Here is a 19,348-nt window from a genome sequence, read left to right on the forward strand (position 1 = left end):
TTAAATTTCAGGAATCTAGATATCACAGTGTCTGGTACACAGTAAGTAATCAGTAAACATTTAGTGAATGAATGAATTATGTAACAGAGCTTCGGTGTCAGAAAGACTGGGATTTAATGTAAGTTCCATTAGGATTTTGGCAAAGTTATTTAACTTTTTTGAATCTCAGTTTCTCAGTATATAATATAGTGTTGACTTTCTTGAAGTTTTTGTAAGATTGAAATTAAGTGTTCTTTATAGCACATTTTATGATTTACTCTTGTTAAAAAAAAAAAAAAATTTGAAGCCCTAGATATTGTTTCCACTCTAGAACTATGGTGTTCAACAGCCCTGCCTGAGGCTATTTGTACCTGTTGTTGAGATAATTGTCCTTAGTAGTTCTAGTCATTAAAACCGTTTGGTTATAAATAACAAAAACAAAAAACAATTCAAGTTAGCCTAAATGAATTAAGAAATTAATGAAAGTTTATTTACTAGAACTTGCAGATTAAAAAAGAATCATTTACAACATAAATTTATTGTTGCTTCCATTGCCCCTTTAAACTTTATGGATTTAGCCTTCACCTTTCCTGGATGTAAACTCCAGTGAAGTCATGTCTTTTATTTTCACTCATATGGAATAGAACAGTTCTATAGTCAGTTTAAAACATAACCATAATGTCAATTCAGTAATTAGAACACACTACTATGTTAGTTTTCTATTGTTGCTATAGCAAATTAATACAAACTTGATGGCTTAAAACAAAACGAATTTGTTGTTTAATAGTTCTATGGATCAGCAGTCCAACTTGGGTAAGATCAAGGGTTCTACAAGACTGTATACCCTTCTAGAATCCTGTAGAAAAATCCACCTTTTCCAGATCCTAAAGGCTATTCACATTCACTGGATTGTATTCCCTTCCTCATTCTTAAAAACAAACAATAGCAGATCAGATATTTTTTACATCACATTTCTCTGATCTTCTTTTCTATTTCTCTTCTACTTTTAAGGACTCATGCTATTAGATTGGGCCATCAGAATAATTTTGGGTAATTTTTCCACCTCAAGGTCACCTGATTTGGAACCTAAATTGCATTTGCAGACCTAATTTCCTTTTGTTGTATAGCATAACAAGTACAGTTGGAGGGATTAGGACATGGATGTCTTTGGGGACCATTATAGTGCCTTCCATATCTGACGAAACAATAATCCAGCCTTTTAGAATGGGATTTTCTATAAATTAAGCTTTATAAGGCATGAGCCAGGGCATGCCCTTTTTACTTTCTAGTGGTAGCAAACATATTTTATATTTCAAATCTTACCACACAGTCCCCTTAAAGTCCCTCTACTCAGGTTAAAGTCACAAAGTTACCATTCTCCTAGTCCTCCCCCACCACCCCACAAATGGATTAGTCTCAGAGCATAGCAGTTGCTCTCTACAAAGAAAGCTGTTCATCAATTCCTTCACCAAACATTCTCTTACATTTTCTGTGATCAATATCAATAGCATTGGTCAGGCTAAGGGGTTTAAGGTTAACAGGACAGGTTCTTGAATCCATTTATTTGTGAATTCAGTTGGTATAGGGTCAAAGAGGTGTTTTTCTTATATTCATTATAGCAAGAAGAGTCCATGTAGCTTGGCACATAAGGTTGAGCCACAGTACTGTGAAATTGTCGGAAACCACCCGACCAAGTCAAACCAGGTACCTGAATAGGGGAGCGGGGACTGAGGAAAAAGAGAAGACAGACAGGGTGCAGGAGCAAGAACAGATCTCACAACTGTCTCTCCGAGTTTATTTCTTATGCTCCTTTTTATACATAATCTGTTCCTTTGTGTATCCCAAGATAACATAATTAAAGTAACATCTTGAAGATCAAGGTACAATCGACACTTCCTTTGACACTCCCTTTGACACTCCCGTCGACACTCCCTTTTTCTATACTTAATCTTCTTCTTCCTGGAATTCCACAGAACCAGCCTTTTCCCTTTTTTATGCAAGCAGGCCTCCCGAGATAATCCATGCACTCTTTTGAATTTTGGGAGCTTTAGCTCCCTACATGAAATCCAAAGTCTAGACCTTAGGAACAACCGGAACTAATGAAACAGCCATGAGTAATTCGAACTAATTTTTCTCTTTATCTCTAATCTCTGTTCCTTCCTACAAATGAACTTCATTTTTCTGTCTTCTGTGAATAGCTGTTATACGGTCCCTGGTCTCACATGGGTAAACATGGCTATACATAACTCCTGACTTTACATGTTACAGGCCTCACTTTAATCTTTTGGTCCCAAAACAAAATCTCTCATCTTCCTAATTGGAGTCTAATGTACATATTGGTCCAATCAACTGTAACCTGTGGAATGAAATATATTACATAGAACAAAATGCTTCATCCCTGTGGATTTGGGAAATAGATAAGAGAGAATCATTGTGATGTGGCAGAAATTTCAAAAACTATATATCATAATAGTTTGTAAATCTTATAATAACAATAAAACAAAACAATAATCATTTTTATAGTTGAAGTTCATTCAGAGCCTATTATGATCAGGCCTGAAAGATTGTATCGAACTATCACCACAACCACATGTGGAGGTTCAGGTGTTTGCTTTATATTTTAATGAAATAAAAATTGAGGTTCAGAGAAGTGAAATAATTTGCTCAAGGTCACACAGGAAGTTAGTGGCAGCCATGACCTAAATCCACATTTCTCTGGCTCCGAAGTTAATAAAAAAGATGTCAATAGAACAATACCTAGTGTATAATTTTAACTAAAAAGCATGTTTCAGAATTTCTGTACATATTAGAATTTATATTTTTATTCATGCCTATAACTTGACTAGCTATATTTCTCTATATCTATATCATATCTCTATCTATCTACCCTATTATGCTCCTTTCCTTCTCTTTCTTTCTAGGGCATATACTTAAAAGTTAATACTGGCTACCTCTGAGAATGAGATCATTTGTTATTTAAATTCTATTTTTCTGTCCATATTTTTGTTAATGATCACATATTGTTAGGATCATAAGATAATTTTTGTTTCATAAAGAACTAGAAATGTTGAGCTTATTTTCTTATTTTGCTAAGTTTTTGGAAAGTGAAAGTTTTTCTTTAGTGGCTTCTTGTCTGCTTTTTTTCCACAGCTTAAACAGAATTGTCCTGCTGTTTTCTTTTTCTAAGTAAGGTCTTCCCAATTAACATGGCGGCTCAGACACTTTTATTATTCTTTGGAAAGGTATGAGTTTATAAAAAACAAGCTGTGCAGTATCTGCTGAGTGACATTTACCACCCTCTCCGCACAAAGAATATTCAAATGTTATAGCTTTTTAAGTATTCCATAGGTTTTCCTCCTAGGTCCCTTTAAGGATTCTTTATTAAAGTTTACAAAAATATCTTTCCTTGCACCTAAATTCATCAAATACTTACAGAAGACCTATTTATACACTTTTTATTAGCTATTTACTAACACTAATAAGCTCAAGATTTCATTTAGAAACATCAGAGACATAATTTATAGATAAATTGTACGGATATTCTTGAAAGCACAGTTTAGAACACCTTGTCTTTTACATTTCTAATTTAATATAAAGAATAGTCAATAAGCATAAATAAGACTTACTTATTTTCCTCAAAATACTAAATAAATCTTTCTTTTGATTATAAACTAAACATAACTTGTTTTAAAATATAAAAAATCAAGAAGGATGCAAGGAATAATTAGACAATCACTATAATGTAGAGATAATCATTGCAATATGTTTAGCATATGTCATATATCTTGACAAAAATATAACAATGATGTGTTGCACTTTTGCAAGGCAGTGAATAGTTCTGCATTAATAATTGCAGATTATTCAGTTATACTAGTGTATAATAATTGATTTAAAAACCTCTTATTGTTAGCATTTAATTCCTTATTTCTTTTTAGTATCATAAAAAAAACCTTGACAAATATTGTTATATAAATTCATTTGCAGATTTCTGATTATTATCTTAGAAAACTTCCTAGGAGTGAAATTTCAAATGCTGTGACTTTTATTTAATATTTTAAATATATTTTGCCCAGTAGTCCTCTAGCTAGGCTGTACCATTTCTACTCTATGTATGAAGGAATACTTTCTATTTTATTTGCCTTTTATCATAAAACTAGTCTACAGGACAAAATATCTAAAACAATTGTTTTCAGACATCGAACAACAGGGAGCTCATCATTGTGATCTCCTAGAAAAGGAAATGAAATAAGGTGAGCTGTATAATTTCTACCCAGAGGCAATTTCCAGAATATGATGAAGGGACAAAGAACCAAAACAAGTCTCGAGTTGTAGAAAACATCTTAGGATGATGGAAGTGTTGTATATGTTGAATGTTGTGGTAGTTGTAAGGATGAGTACTATAGAGGAAGAAAAAATATTTTTCCTCTACTCAGGTTCTCCATCTGGGGCCCTGTAAATTAGACTGACAAAAGTCAGGTTGACGAGAGGAAAAATAAAAATTTATTAATGTGTACATTGCACATGTATACATGGCAGTACCCAGTGATGAGTAACCCAAAGCGGTGGTTAGAACTTTTGCTTATATATAGCACCTTAGGCTACACAAAGGAAAAAAGGTTGGAGCTTCTAAGAGAGGAAGGCAAGTTATTAGAAGAAGAAAGGGAAAAGTATGTTAAACAAAGGTAGTCTCATAAGGTTTGTTGTGGAGATTCAGTCCTTACCGTCTCCATTTGTAAGAGTTGTTAAGAATCCTTCTCTTTCTAGTAGCGAAGAAGGAGATGCCTTTTACAAATAGAAGGAAATTTCTTTTTCAAAAGGAAAACTTGTGCCCTGTTTATAGAGCTTTTTTGTTGCATCTGCTGGTTCTCAATGGCTTTTAGCTAAAAATAATCCATAAACTTAATGAGGCATATTTTGGCATAGCATTTTCTGATACCCTTCAATACATTTATCAAAACTTATATAACAATGTCTATGGCCATGCCACCCTAAACAAGCCCAATCCCATCTGATCTTGGAAGCTAACCAGGGTCGGGCCTGGTTTGTACTTGGATGGGAGACCACCTAGGAAGACCAGATGCTGTAGGCATAAAAAATAAGGGATTGTAAGTTGACAAGGTCTTTGCAATCTGTGAGATCAACCGAGGGTAGCCTTGCCTAAAAAAAAAAATAAAAAACAAAAAGCAAAACTTATATAATGATGTGTTTTAAATAGGGTTCATTTTATTGCATGTAAATATTCAATACAGAAGCAAGATTGCACCAATTTTTATTGTTATCAACAGTGAAAGAGAGTATGATAAATGTTTAAAAAATGTTTTCTTACATTGCTAAATGCATGTTTCTTATTGGATCAGATTTCCGAATTTACCCTTGAGATTGATCACTTCTGAATTTACCCTTGAGATTAATCACTTAATGGAATCATCTTTAGCTCATTAACAATTTGAAACTCAAAGAAAGCAATTCTAATATGCTAATTTGATGGTAAAGATAGACTATTATATTTACATAACTTTGCATATTTACATTATAATATTTGGATACAGAAATGGGGAAGAAAGCTCTCATGACTTAATTTATTAAGAAGCCAATGGTTACATGAAAATGCTTCAGAGGATAGGCTAGAAACTTACCCCAAACACAACCGTATAGAGAGAATTGGACCCACTGGAAAGTGAATAACTCATCTAAAATTATTCAGATTCTACTTTAAAAAAAGAAAAAAAAGTTTTCAGACTAACAAAAGTATCTGAGGGCAGATAAGTCCAGAACTTGTGATGTCATAAAATAATCCCTAAATTAGAAAGTAGAATGTTTTCTTTAATAGTTTAAATTGCTTTCCAAGTTTCTCTATGTATGTTACACTTTCATCTTTGTTTTTATTATTTAACTTTTATTTCATTAGGTGCTAATAGGGGTAATTCAATCTTAGATTATTTCTTCAAACTACATTATTGTGCATTTTAAAATATTATAATTTTATATTTGTCACCAATCTGAAGTAAATAATGAGTTTCTTAGATTTTAAGAAAACTAAAATTAATAGCTCTCTCAAACAATATATTTGAATGTGTGTATATATACATACATACCTATGTATATACAAAGGACTGTGATTCCAGGAGGAAGTTAGAATTTAAGCTTATATGCCATTTTAGGTTGTACAAAGGAAAAGGAGTTTAAAACTTCTGGGGGGAGAGAAGAAAATTAGGGGACGATAAGGGGAGGGATTTTATTGTAAATTAAGTGTTACTTAGCATGCTGTTCTATGCGGATATGAGTCCTTTCAGGTGCTAAGAGTTGTCTCCAGAGTAGTTCTTTTCCTAGTAAGGAAGAGGTAGACACCAGTACAAATGGTAACTTATGTCCTTCTTTCAAACAGAAAGTGGAAAGGCAAAGAGCTAATTGCCTTCAGCTCAAAACAATCCTTATGGCAAAGTGGCATAACTTGAATTGCATATTCTTACTTCAGGGGAAAGCAGAAATACTAGCAACATTTTGAATGAATAATCTCCTTTATGTTCTTTATTAATTTGACTTTAAAGATTTTAGGACAAATATAAAATATAATGTTATGTTTTCAATTAATCAGTCATCAAGTATTTATTGAATGCTTATAAATCTGGAACATCTAAAAATATCATCCAAGACATGCTCTAAGTGTGTGCCTTGAGAGTTGGAAGACAGGGCCATTTTTGCCCTGCATATTTTAAAGATTAGAAGGAAATAATTATTTAATTGATGTTAGTATATACAAAGACTAAAAGTTTTAGAAGAGAGGTGAAGGACATGATGAAGTAAGGATTTAAAGCTAACTTTAGCAATGACATGACTATCTCTGTTTTTATGTTTATTCCTTCTTAAAACTTCTCACATATGTGAGCTCCTCATTGCCCAAGGCGATCAGATACCATATTTTCCAATGTCATCCTGGAATTTTTTTCTCGCATAGATTTCTCTCCATTAAGTCTCTTATTTTGTGAAATCTATCCAGAGCAGTGATGTTTATCTCTTCATTTCTTCTCTATTTATTTTCTCGTTTAGTAAATATGGTTAGTCTAAAAAAGACAGCAGCCATTCACTTTCGAGAAAGTCTATTTTAAGTACAAGCTGCTTGTGGGGAAAGGTGGGAGACTTTAATCCTTTGTCTTCTTTTTCTGTAACAATGCTAGCTGGCAGGTAGTCAGCAGTGAAAGCAGAAGAGACTGTTTCAGAAAGAACGCATTCTCAGAGGAAAATAGTGGCCCATTATGATGTTGAACAAAGTAGTTCTGTAATCATTTTTCTAGGAAAGCTTGTTATGTGATACTTTGACTCTTTCTTTAAAAAGTAGGGGAAGGGAAAGAAGCAGGGGAAGAGGAAGAGGAAGAGGAGGGAGAAGAAAAAATAAAGAGGACCAAAAAAAGGAAAGAAAAATAAAAAAAAAATAGAGAAAACTTAACATACTTTATGAATTGAAACCAAGGCCCCTAGTGTTAATTTTAATCAGTGGTCATTATAGTTATTGTGTTTATTTTGGACATGTTTATCAATTATTAATATTTTAAATTAAGGAGAGGAATGGAGTGTTTCTAAAGACAGTGAGAAGCCTTATTTTTTTACTTTAGCTTCACAAAAGAGAAAGCTGTCACCCCCTGAACAGCTGTGAAATGTGTTTGCGTAGTATTTGCCAAATTCCTGCAGCACATTGGCATTATTTATTTGTCTTTTATTTATTTATTTTTTGAGTCTATAAGTGTAGAGGCTGAAGACTGGAAAATATTTTATATTTTACCTAAGCATGAATGACTGGATTGAATTTGCAAAATACTACCAAAGCTGTTTTTAGATCATTCTTTGTCATGGAGATGAAATTTCTGTTTTCAAGATTGGTCATTTCAGGGTGTTTTGAGGAAATGAATTGATCTCCAAGCGAATGATACCTTTTAGCATTTTTTTTATATTTTAAAAAGATGTAATTCTATTATCATTCTGTTATCTTGGTGTTCCTATTAAATCTTGATATTCTAGAGTTTTGGCTATATTTTTCTCCAGCTTTATTGTGAATTTTTAACACGTCCTAAAATTTTCAAATTTATAAGTTCTTCATGCTGTGCAATATCAGGCTGTTAGTTTGCATATTCCTTTGGGTTTCTCTCAGGGAGTTTTGCCAATTTGTTGAACAATGAATTATTACATGTAAATTAGTCGTGTGTGTGTGTGTGTGTGTGTGTGTGTGTGTGTGTGTGTGTACACTCACATTGACGAGGCTGTTTGCTAAAAAGAGTATATCACTTTAAAACTTTCTGACATTAAAGACAAGATTTCATGGGATCCTCATAAAAGTGCACAAATTATTATACACTATGATTACAAGCTTGTATTTAATGTTGTGTTACACAGTTCTTCCACAATCTTGAATAATGTTGTTCCCAGCAGTGAATTCAAATACTTTGTAGTGTAGGAGAGGAAAACTTTTCCCTTTTTCCCTTCTAGGTTCTTTGTCTTCCTAATAATTAAATTGACGTAAGACAGATTAACAGGAGAAAAGCAAATTTAATTACTTACCTACGGGAGTCTCATAAGAATAAAAGACCTGAAGGGCAGCCAGGTAACTGAAGCTGTATAATGTCCTGAGCTAAGAAAGGGGATAAGGGGTCTGGGGATGCAAAGGGGACAAGGCCATTTACAGAAAGGCTAATGAGATGTTTGGGAAACAAAAGTTGTCCTGTTATGCAGATAAGTTTCTTAGGTTAAAAAGTTTCTCTGGTAATAGCTCTCTTCCTGGTATAGGCCCCCTTTTCAATATAAGTTTAGGCAGTTTAGGGGCAGGTGAAGAGCTTTTCTGAGTTTTAACTGGGTTTAATTCAAAGGTGAAGAGCTTTTCCTGAGTTTTAACTGGATTTAACTCAAATAATCCTTGTGCCTAAGTGGCACATTTGAGGGTTCAGGGCCTGCCCTGAACTCTGTCAGTGGTATCACAACTAACTTGGTACCTCTATATGTCTGTTATTTTTAGATGAGTCATTCTATATCTTAATTATGTGAGATAATCTATAAACCATCAGTAATTTTTAGGCAACTCTGGTGTGTGTGTGTGTGTTTTAACATATAATTAATATAGTTTTTTGGCTTCTTTATTAATAAAACTATAGTAAAAAGAACATTAACATGACAATACTCTTGCCATTATGACTTATCTTGTTCTCTTATTAATGGATGTTTTATACTACTGAAACAAATACTTTCTTTGTTCTTCATCAACATTAATTTTAAGATTTAGATGCAGTTTTCTAATAAAAATGATGGAGAAGTAAAAGTTTAGTTAGTAGAATCAGAAGGATATTTTTGCCCGTCTGTTAAGCCTAAAACAAAGTATTGAGTAGGTCTTCATTTTTTTTGACCAATTTTTTTTCTTTTATATTTGAATATATAGAAAATTCAATATGTTTTTGTGCATATTGTATTTTACTATTTAGATTTATGATATCGAGTGTGCTTGGGGATTCCAGAGAAGCCTGAGTAAATGAACTAGATGTTATTGGAAGATTAAGAGTCAGAGGAATGGAAAATTGTGGTGATAAAGTAGTGACATTATTGAGTAGGCTGTGGAAAATGAAGACATGTGAGCATGGAAATAGCATGACTATGTTTTAGAAAGATCACTTGGGCAGATATAGAGAGAATGGATTAGAAGAAAGGAACAATTTTTTTTTAGGGAGTTACTGTCGTGGCAAGAGATAATAATTGCCTTACCTAGAGGAAATGGAAAGTTAAGGAGGTGGATTTCAATGTCTTTAATAGGACTCAGTGATTATTTAGGGAATGTGAGAGGATAGAGACAAGGATAGATCCTACATTTCTGTCTAAGGCAACTAGGTGGATGATAATACACAGATCCAGAAGAAAAGAAGTACAATATGTTAGGCCAGCATTCCCAATCATGAAAAAAGTTTGTTTAATTTACCTCTACCCATTCTTTTCATATAGTAGTTTCCCATCCTTTCCTAGCTTACCTAGCTATCTTGTTTCTAATAATACTCAAAAGTACTCAGTAGCTATGAGGATCAGAAAATTCTACCCTAGGAATTCTTGGCTATAGCTTACATGAAGGTGAGTTTCTCAGGTGATGAGTTTCTCCAGGAGTAGTTCTCTTCCTGGTTAGGAGGCACTTCTACAAATCTAAAATTCCTTTATAAATGTAAATTTCCTTTACAAAAGAGGACACATACTCTATTTTCAGGCAGGTAGGTCAGATAAAGATTTCTGTGAGTCTGCTCAATTGCCTGAAGCTCAAAATAATCCACACGCCCGAAGGCATATTTTAGGGTAGCATATTCTGGTACCTTTCAAGCGCATCCACCCAATTCTTGGAACTGTCACCTCAAAGATCCATTCTGGTTGCTGAGCATGGAATTTCTTGCATGTAATAGCTTGCAGGATTATAGCTTGAGAATTATAATCCTTTTCTCTCTAGCCTTTCTCTCCATGGATAGCTATGGTTTTAACCAAATTGTTTGTTCTACTTGTGTTATACTTTTCATTGAGAAAATAAGTACCAGGTTTATGTCATTGTTAGATATATTGTGACATTTTACAAACTCAGAGTCCCATGCTCCATAACATACAATGTTAACATCCACCTTAAAAAAAAAAACTTTATATATATGTTTTCAACTTTCCACTTGTATCTTCTTCCCATGTAAATCAGAACTAAACACTTCAATACCTACCCATCAGTTTAAACTGCAACATTGGTTTCTTCCTCCCGTGTAGTTTTAGGTAGAGCTCTCCAATTGAGTGATAAAGGACAGCATTTATAACATCCTCCTTTGCTCACTCTCCTCCTGGTGTTTGCTTTAGAAATACAATGTTGGTCATCTAAATTTTTAAAAAATGTGTTCAGTAACTTATGGTAAATTCTTTGAATGCATTAAAGACACATTCACTCTCATAGACTTTCTTTCCAAAATTCAGAAAATCTTTCCAAAATTCAGAAAATCTTGATAATTTTAATAATTATGATAGTTTTAATTTCATCATTCAGTAAAGCTATTCTACCTAATGACACCCATGTCATTTGTGTGTGTGTGTGTGTGTGTGTGTGTGTGTGTGTGTGTGTGTGTGTTGTTAAAAAACAAAATTCAGTGAGTAAATTTGAAGATCTAACTGGCTTTAGTAAGCGATTCATGAATGGGGTGGAATCTCTTCTAGCAACTAGTGCTCCCAGGGTTGTACAAAATAAAGGGTTTTTGTAGGAAGAAGGGTGGGCAAGGGAGCTATTATCAAAAGAAAAGAAAGAATTATTTTTAGATCAGGACATCTTTTTTTGGGTGTGGGGGGGAATGAGACTTTTTATCATGCAGATTGCTTCTTCTTTCTACTATGGGGATGGAGATGGCCTACCCAGCAGATTACTTCACTGGTGTTGAACAGAAAATTTGAGACTGGTTGATTAAGATTTTGTTTCTGCGAGAAGTAGAAACAATGATTAGGTCAGGTATTAAATCTAGTTTTGGTATTGTGGACTTTAGCACAAGTGACTCCATTGTAGACCTACAGTTTTCTCTTTAACAATGTATTTTAAACGAATGCTTTTTTTTTTTTTTTTTAATTTACTTCTCTGGGTTTTTTTTTTTTTTTTTTTGAGATTCTCTTAAGTGTCCTCATGTCTTTTATCCTGCTAGCTCTTAATTAGCTGCTCTTGCAGATAAACTTACCTACCCGCCCCCTTCTCTTTTCACTTTTAAACTTTAATTTGTCATTTTTTTTTGAGTATCTTATATCATCTTTCCTAATCCATGTCCCCTTTTCTGACCTTAAATCCTTTAAGTCATCCTTTCTGATGATGGTAATTTTATTCATCTTTACAAAATTTGTTGAAGGCATAGTATGTGGTAGTAACTGTGCTAAGTGCTAGAGATATAGTGATGTACACAGAAAGGGTCTCTGACAACAGCTTGCAAGGACACATAATTAAGCAGTACATACAATACAATGTGATAAGAGCCATGATGAAAGGAAAAGTTCTGAGTTGTTAAGGGGCATCTGGAAAGTACATAGAAGAGATATCAACCAAGACTGGGTTCAAGAATTCCTTCATGTGAATTAGGCAAAGGGCAGATGGTGAAGGATTAGCTTTCCTAGGCATTCGAGGCCAAGAGTAGGGAGGAGAAGAAAAGGGGGAGGGAGAGAGAAAGAGAGAGAGGTGGGAAAATGTATCTTATATCCATGGCACTTTATTAGTATTGAAACTGTTTCAATATAATTGAATTTATATTTATATTACTTTCTGTACAGGTACAACAACTTTTGAGGTTCCTGGTGTTTATATTTTTACATTTTTCTTTGGCTCGGAAATAGGACTTCTCTACTCTACTTTTATAATGATTTCCAAATGCCATAATTTTGCTAGTAGATAATAGGTGCTTTATACCTATTATTAACTAATTTTAGGTGCCTAGGGCAGGTATGTAAATACATTTCCAAGTTTTTCATAATAAGTGAGGATTGATATGTGTATTTCTCTGCTTATGGTGAAGTCAGAGTGTGATGAGTATAGTGTTTTATTGGCAAACATTCAATGTCAGGTTACTTTTGGTAAAGTACGTAGCATGGTATATATGTTACATTAATTATGCTATTGTACTAGCAAAAGAGTACTCTATTCTGAAATAAACCACAACCTAGATTTTAAATCAGAGGTTTGTGGCATTAGAATCATGAAACGGGCCTTAGATATTAAATGGTCCAACTCCCTCATTCTACAGATGAGGAAATTGAGACCCAGACAGGTAATGAAAGAACTTTAAATTAATTGTGATGATTTTTTAGTGTAGTGTTTGTTTTTATTTCTAATACTTTTGAGAAAAACTATTCCAGTTGTTTGCTATTTCTTTTGTTTACCTAGCTTATGTAATCAGATTATTTTTAATAATCTAGCAAATATGATCTATAGATTCTTTTAAAATTGAAAATTAAAGAACTATTAAAGGAAGAGACATTTGAAACTTGGATTTTTTTAAAACTAGTGTGTTCAAAGCTAAAAGTTAAAGAATTCTAGAAGAAGAAAGTAGAGATTGTTTTTTTATTTTTGATATCTTATGGGAGGCAGAACTTAAATAAATTTACTCGTTTTTGTGATCTACTTCCTATCTTACTTAATGATTTATAAAGATAAATCTCCAATTTGTCACTCATCTTTGCAAGAGTCTATTTTTCTCTAAGGCACAAAAGTTTATGTAATACTCACCATGTTCCTATCAAAAAGGCATCGCAAATATTGGTGTTCTTCTTTTACAAATGAAGACCTTGAGGCACTCCAAGATTGCATTGAATCATTTTTTTAAGGTCTCTCAGTTAATAAATAACACAGTTGATGTCAGAACATAGTGACATCAATGTGTTACTTTGGCATCTTTTCTGTTGGTCAGGAAGAGAAGGAGAACAGGAGGGAGACGAGGAAGAAGATGAAAGAGGAAAAGGAAGAAGTTGGGGCAAGGAAGAGGAGGAGAAAATTTTGCTTGTTGTGTGTCTGTTAGCTGCCATTCACAAGTTTTGCACAGTCATACATTGCTTTCAATTTTCATAAAAATTTTCTAAAATTGCTAAAATTAATCCTATGTTATAGTTGAGGAAGCTGAGTCTTAAAGAAGTTACATTCCTTGCTTATAGTTACACAGCTAGTATTGGAGGTACTCCAGAACCTGCCTTTTCCACCACTGCAAAAAACTGATTCTCATGCTGTTCCTTATCTCCCTGTATTTTTTCAAATGGACATTGCAAAATTCACTTTAAATTTTATTTTATTTCTATAAGGGAAGCAGACCAGCAACACTAACAAACAAAACTGTAACTCTGCACCATGGCATGTTGATAGTATCAACACTCAGGGGGAAAAAGGTACATCTATTTCTGGACTAAAGTGAAAGTAAGGAATTAAAAGTTAACATCAAAACCGAAACAAAGCCACGTTTTGTGAAACACACATTAATAGCAGTACACTGGATCAAAAGATGTGATCTCACTTCATAGTAAAACAGGTCCTGCAAGCCCAGGTAACTCAGGAAGCAGGATGGTAATTATTCACAGAAGAAAGCAGGTAGTATACTGTTACAATACTACAGTAGAAAGTCAGAAGGTCACAAAGCTGGCAGGTAACTGAAACAACTTGAAGCTGCTTGGCCCCCTTTAAAAAGAAATTATAAAATGGGAGAGAATGAAGCAAGTTTACCTAACACATCCTTGCAAGGTAAGTGCCAACAGCCTTGGAAATGTCTGCAATCAGAAATTTAAGCAGTGTCGATTACAAAGTGCGTGCATGTGCACGTGTGTGTGCGCGCGTGTGTGCGTACGTGTGCGTGCGTGTGCGTGTGTGTGTGTGTGTGTGTGTGGTGTGCCCCTCCCCTCCGCCCCGCTGAGTTTCAAGGTGTGCTTTTGAGGGTGGGGAGAAAAGGTAGGAATCGTTTCAGAAGAAGCAGGCTGTCTCCGTTGTGCTCAGCAACCTGACCACAGATTTTGTGGAGCTTGGGAGAGCCTTATCCTTTGTCCCCAGTGTGGTGGTGGAGAAATGGTGCAACCAACCCTCTGGTGCAATTTTCATTTTAGACCTTTTTCAACATTGACCGAATATGGATTTTTGTCTCTGCCTATGCAATTTCTATTTGTAATCAAGTTTTGCTGTCCGTGGGATTTACTAACTAAGTGTCCTTGTAATTAATATATATAACTTTTTTAAATGTAGAAAACAGGATCTCAGAAGATATCAGTTGGGGAGAGCAGTTTATGTTACATGTCTTACTTAATCAGATACCTTTGTCCTTTGAACGGATTGGCTTTGTTGACATTGGCTTGACTGGGCTTCTACGGTTAGGCTTACTGATAGAAAGGAATACAATGACCTCACACTTTCCACTTTTTTGAATGAGAAAAGTTCTTTCTTCAAAAAAATAGAAAATGTGTCTAGTGCTTATTTGTTGCCATAGTTTTTAGTAGTCTACTACTCTCTTACAAATTACCACCTCTACAGGTAACATTTCGATGAAGATTTTTAAAAAAAATCTACATATAATGTCATTTTTATTTTTTTAATTCTTTTCTTGTGAGGCTCTCAGCAAGAAAATTCTCAAACCACCCAGTTTTCCATTAAGTACATATAAAACTACATCTATGAAATATAATTCATGAAAGAATAACAATAACGTGATCATGGACATGCCTGGTCATAAAAGTATAGCATCTAATTTATAGAGTTGAATTCTTTTCCAGAATGCCTGCGTTCTTTATTTCTTTAATCCTTTCTCAAGTTAATCTGTTTAAGAATCTGGGAATCTTATTTCTATTTCTTGATGTTTTCTAAAAACGTTTTTGAAATACTGCATAAAATGCTATCATGAAGCATTTTTAATTTAAAGATTAATAAAAGAAGTCATTTATTGCATTCCATTAAAGAAAAACAACAAGATAAAAGGCTCATTTAGCATAATTCTATGAAATATTTTAATTTTATGTGTTTTATAGACAAAATGCTATTATGTATGTGATTATAACATATACATTCATTGTCTTAGTAATATCTTTCGTTGAGAAAGCATACTAGAAGTATTTAGGTTATTAGATAGTTGTTCATATAATAATAATTTTGTATAAAATATATGTGACTGTTTGGCAACCCCTTACACAGTGTATCTTAGACTGTGTGGGTGTATCGCTTGGGTCTACATTCAAGGGATTGAAATAAATTGAGAAGTAACTAGGCCTTTCTCCTTTCCTCTGGCCTCTCCTCTTTCCCCTTATCAACACACTTTGTGTCAGGATCATGGATAATATTTACTTCTTTTTTTAGAGCTCTAGCATTTGTATAGATTTTCCATTTTGTTTTTCGTTTTTCTTTTTCTCTGACACTTTTATGTATGCTATGTTTCTGGTAATATGTTTCACTGTAAAAGGATGATTGGTATATATATACACAATTATTTTAAGAATTAATAAGCAGTATAAATCAGAAAAATGCCCAAATTTAAAGCAAAAGCTATAGTAAATAATTTGAATGCCATGGTTTGAGTTAGAAAATTATGTGCCTAGATCTGTAAACCTTCTGTCATTGGGAAATGCTCGTGAGAGCAGTTCTGTCCCAAGGTATTTTATTTTGTTGAAAACTTTTCAATAAGGAATTTTTTCTTCTCTGATCTTATCTGAGTTGAAATGTATTCTTGTAGGTCCACAAAGAATTCAGATATGTCTTCTTGGGGTATTAAAATGCTCCCGTTCCAGTTGTATTTGCCTTAAGATTATTAAGTAAACCAGTTAATCAGGTGAGAGTTAATGAGAAATGATGGTACTTAAGTTGGTTTTAAAATATTTCTGGATTTTCTTAAATTATAAAGGAAAGCACTATGAGGATAATTTGCACCTTTATTTGTATGTGTGAAGGTAAGCGATTTTGTTAAGTGTGTTTAATATTTTATGAAAGATATCAAGATATATCCTACAATATTTATTTATGGAATGAACTAACATTATTCTGTTTTCTGTGCAATACCCTGTCCTATATCCGAGCTTCAGTTTAAAAATTATCAAAGTAAATAAATAGGCATTTTGAGATGTTGTTTAATTTTTGATTCTGAGGTTCTCTGAAATGATACTAGTTATTATCAGCTCTACTTTAAATGACTGTTCGCTAACCAAAATGACTATATTCAAATACTATGTTTTGTACAGTAAACATATGGATGATTTAGAGTTTTGGTATGAAGATAATAAATGACAGTAGATTATAATTAGAACTCCATCATGTACTTTGAATAATGATTTTCTAAGGCCGTGTATCCAGATTGTCTAGGTTCATTGGACCATCTCTAGTCACAGCTTGGAGGGCTAGCCATAGACATTGTCAAAGATTATTTATTTTAGTGCTATTTCTTGCAGGTCTCTGACTCATTTCTATAACCTAGAAGCTAGTTAGGTGTTCCTGGTTGGTGGAGCTCATACCATAGCTATCAACGTTTAGTATTTCCAGTGGTATTGCGAACCTATTTTTTCACAAATGAAAGTGTGCTCGTTCCAAGGTTATCTTCAGCTTACTGTGTTAACAGATATCAATTATCTCTTCAAATATAAAAACCAATCTCTCCCTTTTAGTCTCAATGAAAAGTAACCCCACAGAGAATTATGTAAAGATTTTATACGTGAAGGTTTATAACATTCTCAGGATTCACAAAATAGAATTATCTAGGTTTGGATAGAATGCTAGAATTTTCTTTCTAATTTTTCAAGCTATAAATAAAATACCTATGTAATATGACAAGAGGAGAAGGGAGAGTGCTCTTTGAGCATTGTTTGCTAAGGAAAGAAAGCATCATTTCTTTGCATAATATCTGCAAACTCACTTATACCAGAGTGGCACTTGGTCAATCTATGACAGTATTTAAAGATCTTGGCTGGGATGACAAGATGGTAACAACTTCTTTCCTAACAGGCATCTACCCAGAAAATGCCTTAGGCTGAATTTTCCCCAGAGGCTACCCTTGGGCATGTGAGGACCCCTTACCTATTCTCTGTCAGGAAGGGCATGTATTTTCTACTTCTCCCAGGATTCCTATTAACTTACAGGGCTGACCATAGTCAGAATTGTAAAAAAGAAAGAAAGAAAAAGAAGAAAAGAAAGAATCTATCATTATCCAGCTTTGTTCCTCATCCACTAAATCCTCCTACCTCAGAACTCAGTCTCCATGAGCTTTTTCCATTTTTTTCTCCTCTTTCTTGATCAAAGCATGTCCGTGGCCTCCTGCCTCTTTTTAAAGGATATAATATATGATGTCATGCTTGGAATTATTTGAATAAAAGGTATCTCTGAGTTCAATGAGGGAACAACCTTATGAGAGATTTCTTTGAGTGGGAGTCTCCCCTGTGCTGCTCAACACACCTCGTCACTCGGGCTGCCTGCTATCAGCTCCTTGGATGTGCCTGAGCATCTTCCAATTATAGCCCTCCTTCCTACCTCAGTTCCTCTTAGACCTCAAGATCTAGGAAACCCCTACTCTAAAGCCTACAAAAGACTAGAGTCCAGGGGAAAATGTTTTTAAATATAGAAGAGTTGGCTAGACTCTGCAGGATGTAAGGTCAGCTTTAGACAGTAGTCAGCAGAGAGGAGAGGACTCTTCATCAACCCACTGAAGGAGGATTTGACTATCGTAGTTAGGGAGATAAAAATCTGTAGAATATTAACATTTTCAAGGTAGAAGGGAGCTTAGAGGGGCTCAAGTCCAATGTTTCTACTTTGTGCAGTAGCAAACAGAGATTCTATGAAGGTAATAAAATTGTGTTTGATTTCTTAGAAGAGTTGCCAGGTTTGCACCTTAGCTGCCCAGAGCCTGTAATTTTATAGAGGAATTTGGCGCATTATTTTCTGTAGGCATTTACTTTTCTATTCCAAAAGGGGAAATCAGGCTTATAAATGCTTTTCATATTGACATCTTTTAGTTTCTATAGTTATGACCTGGAAAGAATTGTTCAGTATTTGGTGAGGTTGTTGAAACCTGGTCCGTTCAGGTTTGGGTTTTCTCTTGACTCTATCACAGTTTCATTGACTTTTAAGACATTTACTTAACTTTCATTACAAACGAGAAGTCGGCTGAAATGTTTCTCATGATACAGCCATTTTTAAGAAATTGTTCTTTTTGTATTTGGCTAGTAAAAGAAAAAAAAAATCTAGGCAGGAAGGTGCCTTAGTGTCTTTGCTTCTAAGTTGCAGCCTCAGGGCAGCAGTACTGCATACCCCAACCTGTTATACTGGTTTGGTGTTCATGTTTATTTTCTGCGGTGGAAAAAATATCTCTGTATTCATCGTGGTAAACCATGCCTGTGAGTGCCTTGAAATTTTTCTAAAACTCTAAAGAGGACTAACTAGTTTGTGACTCTTCCTTCCCAGCCTAGAGAATTTCAACGTTTTTTTTCAATTAAGAGAAGTGAAAGGACAGAGAGAGAGAGCGTGAGAGAGAGATATGCAAGGAGTTCTTGTTCCAGGAGGAAGACTTTCACTAGCTCTTAGAGATTATTTGGAACACATGAAGACCTGAGACATTTTGGAGTTGAAATTTAGATATTGAGGTAACAGGGTTTTTTGGTTGAAACTTCCAGAAGCTCTGCTGGAGAGAGGTCTTATTATCTAAAGGCAAAATAGAGCACATTTGGAGTAAGTAAAATTGCAGAGAATGTCAAGAATGGCATGAAATCCCAGGTGAGTCTTACCTAATGGGTTAGGCAAAGGTGAACATGAAGATGGCCTGGGGACTGTTCTCAGATATAAAACAGAAAATCCTTGGAGCTGGCAAATGAGATTAGGAGATAAACTCTGACGTGATATATAAGAAATACAAAATGAAAGCAA

The 19,348-nt window shown here is 34.2% G+C and overlaps 1 protein-coding gene and 1 pseudogene across 1 annotated transcript in view; both read left to right on the forward strand.

Moving 5' to 3' along the window:
* Positions 1-4,949: 4,949 nt before the first annotated feature.
* Positions 4,950-5,068, forward strand: LOC112479075 (annotated as a pseudogene).
* Positions 5,069-14,042: 8,974 nt separating this feature from the next.
* The window catches only part of NAALADL2 (N-acetylated alpha-linked acidic dipeptidase like 2), a 799,198-nt gene continuing 793,892 nt past the window's right edge, over positions 14,043-19,348 (forward strand). The window contains exon 1 of the mRNA XM_006910847.1: positions 14,043-14,212. Within this exon, the coding sequence (XP_006910909.1) occupies positions 14,170-14,212 (43 nt within the window). The 5' untranslated portion in view covers positions 14,043-14,169. The remainder of the gene's footprint in view (positions 14,213-19,348) is intronic.

This window comes from Pteropus alecto, unplaced genomic scaffold (genome assembly GCF_000325575.1).
Source record: "Pteropus alecto unplaced genomic scaffold, ASM32557v1 scaffold33, whole genome shotgun sequence".
Lineage (NCBI taxonomy): Eukaryota > Metazoa > Chordata > Mammalia > Chiroptera > Pteropodidae > Pteropus > Pteropus alecto.